Source organism: Lactuca serriola, chromosome 5, assembly GCF_051521515.1.
Source record: "Lactuca serriola cultivar US96UC23 chromosome 5, Lser_US96UC23_V15, whole genome shotgun sequence".
NCBI classification, from domain to species: Eukaryota; Viridiplantae; Streptophyta; class Magnoliopsida; order Asterales; family Asteraceae; genus Lactuca; species Lactuca serriola.
In genome coordinates, this window is record NC_136412.1 from 280160724 (window position 1) to 280164398 (window position 3675).

The 3675-nt window shown below is 32.7% G+C and overlaps 1 protein-coding gene across 1 annotated transcript; it reads left to right on the top strand.

The window, feature by feature from the left end:
- The first annotated feature begins 925 nt into the window (after window positions 1-925).
- LOC145050544 (zinc finger BED domain-containing protein RICESLEEPER 2-like) lies at window positions 926-2008 on the top strand. The gene has a single exon (XM_078998774.1). It carries the CDS (start codon window positions 926-928, stop codon window positions 2006-2008), a length of 1083 nt encoding a protein of 360 aa, XP_078854900.1.
- The last annotated feature ends 1667 nt before the right edge of the window (window positions 2009-3675 follow it).

A 3675-nucleotide genomic window follows, 5' to 3' on the forward strand; every position in this document is an offset into this window, starting at 1 on the left:
CTTCTTTTTGTTGTTTTCTTTTTGTTAACTATTTTTGTTTATATTTTCTTAACTTTTTCTTATATACTTTTAGATGTCTGAAACGAATGAGTATATTGAAGATGAGACGATTAACCTTGAAAGCCCAACCAATGATTCAGTTTCGATAGTAAATGAGACACAACCAAAAAAGTACAAACCAAGATGCAAAGTTTGGGACGAATTCGAGAGATTTATGGACAAAGAGGATGTTGAAAGATCGAAATATACACATTGTGGTTCCGGGCGATACAAGTGTGAAGGGAAAGGGTATGGTACCAAAAATCTTTTAACTCATTTAAACAAATGTGTGCCTTACATAGCTACAGTAAATGTCGGTCAAACATAAATAGCTTTTGCTGATGAAAAAAAAATAACATCTTGGAAATTTGATCAAAAAGCGAGTAGGAAGGCTTTGGCACACATGTTAGTAGTTGATGAACTTCCATTTAGTTTTGTGGAAGGTGCAGGCTTTAAATATTACAATAGTGTTACTCAACCAATGTTTAAAATTCCATGTAGAAGTATAAGTACAACCGATACCTACCAATTGTTTCAAGAAGAAAAAGAAAAACTTCAAAGTTTTATTAAAAAAATGTTGGTAGGATTTGTTTGACCACCGATACTTGGATTTCTACACAACAATCAAGTTATATGTGTCTCACCGCCCACTTTGTAGACAATGAATGGAAATTAAAAAAAAAGTGTTGAGTTTTTGTCCTCAAGAGAGTTATCGTGGAGTTGATACTGGATTAGTGTTTGAGAATTGTTTAATAGATTGGGGAATAAAAAATGTTTTCAAAATTTCCGTTGACAACACAAGTGCTAATGACGTGGCAATTGAGTTTTTGTTAAAAAAATCTTTCAAAATTCCAACAAGTGTCTCTTAAATGGGAAATGGACATACATGAGATGTGTTGCCCACATTTTAAACTTGGTGGTGCAAGATGGTATTAAAAAGGTTGATAAGCCGGTTGAGATAATTAGATGGGAGGTAAAGTGTATTAGACAATCACCTTCGAGGATTGGCAAATTCACCAAGTTTGCTAAGCTTGTTAATCCGGGTACAACGAAACACTTGGTAAGAGATGTTCCAACAAGATGGAACTCTAATTACTGTATGTTGAATATTTCCCAAGATTATGAAAAAACTTTTGAGAGATACGATCTAGAGGAATATGAGTTTCGTTCTGACATTGAAAAGGTGGGTTTATTGATTCCTTCACCAAGCGATTGGCAACATGTTAGGCATTTGTGTCATTTTTTAAAACCATTTTATGATGTTACTGAAAAAATTTTAAAACCATTTTGTGATATTGCTGAAAGGATTTTCGGGACATTATACGTGACATCAAACACGTGCATTGAAGATATTTATTCCATTCGTACACTCTTGGATGATGCTATTTCCGATGCTAGCCTGTGTGATACTGCATTGGCAATGAGAGTAAAGTTTGATAAGTATTTTGGTGACGTCGAAAAAATGAATTTTTTGCTCTACTTTGCTTTGATTCTTGACTCGAGGAACAAAGTAAAGTATTTGGTTATACTACTTGAGGATCGTTATGGAAACGAAAAGATGGAGCAGAAAAAGAAATATATTATGGATTCTATGTATGAATTATATAATGATTACATTAGAATTCATTCTCCAAGTACTACTTCTAGTACTACCGGGTCTAGTAATTTATCGTCGATTTTAGGGAAACGCCAAAATCCGGATGCTACGACACAAAAACCACCATTGATAAATAAACTAAGAGAAAAGATGAAAACAAACATAGTTGAATCAATTGACGAGTTAGAAAAGTATTTGAAAGAAAGTGTTGAAGAAGATTCGTCAATGTTTAACATTTTAGAGTGGTGGCGAGTGAATAGTCCAAGATTTCCGATTCTATCCTTGATGGCTAAAGATTTGTTTGTCATTCCCGTCTCAACTGTGGCTTCAGAATCTGTTTTTAGCACTAGCGGGAGAGTTTTGGATCCGTAAAGGAGTTCTTTGACTCCTAAGATTGTTGAAAGTATAATTTGTACCCAAGATTGACTTCGGGGTGGTATAAGTGAAAACATCGATTTTGAACAAGATTGGGAAAACATACAAGAAATTGATAAAGGTAGTTGTTTATCTTTAATATTTTTTAGTATTTTGACATGTTATGTTTTGTCCTTTTAATGCTTATACTATTTGTATAGGATTAGGAGAAGTAGGTAAGTCTAATTAGAGCTCAGATTGGATATGGAAATGAATATGGCAACGTGAAGATGCAAGACTTTTTTTTGTTATGTGTAGACTTTTATGTTTTGATTTGGGTTATGACTTATGAATTTTACTCTTTTGTTATGTTTAGACTTTTATTGTTTAGTTGGGTTGCGTTTAGACTTTTTTTTTTTTTTTTTTTGTGTTTAGACTTAAATTATTTAGACTTTTTTTGTTGTGTTTAGACCTATTATTCCATCCTAATCATATTCATGGCTTTTTCTTTTCTTTTTTTTTTTATCAAAATTTGGAATGGAATTAAAAAAGTACATAACATATTATAATGATTTGTATTGTTATTATGTAAGTACTTGTTAATTGTAAGGAGTATTTTCCTAACCAATTCTTTATTAAACCAACCAACATGAATTTTTTTTTATCAATAAGTGTCACTTAAGAAACTTTCGAGTATACCCGATTGAGATCAAGAAGAATTTTTCACACTAAAAAAGAACGTAAACTTTTTGAATCAAACAGTAGATTCAAAAATCTTTTTGAACGTATGAAAATCAGATCACAGAAAGGATTCCTGCTCTGATACCAATTGAAGAGATTTGTAATCGAGTTTAAGATCAATTCAAGTATGAATTCAGAAAGAAGAATAACGATGAACACGAGAGTAAATATAATATTTGTTCAGCTCATATTATGCTTTTGATTTTACAGAGTACAAAGAATAATCTGTAAAAGACTGAGTGAAAAGTTCTACTACTCACTTAGTACAGACCCCTATTTATAGGAGAACAAAAGCATAACAATACTAAGGACTAGACATTAAAACTACTCTTTATAATTCCTTAGTACAAATAACATTACATCCGAAGACCCTTCTTACGAAGACAAAATAAACTTCGTAACAATCTAACTGACACTTCGACTATTACAACATTTAAGCCCTAACAATCTCCCCCTTTGGAATAAAGTTCGAAGTCCTCAAGACGTCAGTGATTGAACGGAATACATAAGCACTCTTCAGATTTCCATGTACCAAGAGATAACTTTCTTTATCACTTTCTTGTCTCCTTTCGAGTTCTTCTTGCAATGATTCATACGAACAATTAAGTTCGTATATTGTGAATTTGTGTATCTCTCTACTTCGGAAGTTTGAAATAAGAACCTTTTAGCTCTTCCAGCTTTGTCTTTTCCTGCAAAAACAATCCCCAATGGCTTTAAACAAATTTCACCGTCTTCGTACTTTTTCAACTCATTCTGCTTCTTCGAAGGTGCCATTGGTGCAGTTATGTCGAAGCCTTTAATAGTAGCAAGTTCGACATCAGTTTGAGCTAAGCACTCAAAATAATTCTCCAAAAATATTTTTATGTGCCTACACCCAAGACTGAAAACATCTGGTTCTATTTCTTGGAGATAAGAAAATGACTTGTCTTTAAGCATCAAGGCAA

Excerpts from the sequence above, each read along its gene's own strand:
- LOC145050544 (XM_078998774.1), top strand. The coding sequence starts at position 926 with ATGAGATGTGTTGCCCACATTTTAAACTTGGTGGTGCAAGATGGTATT.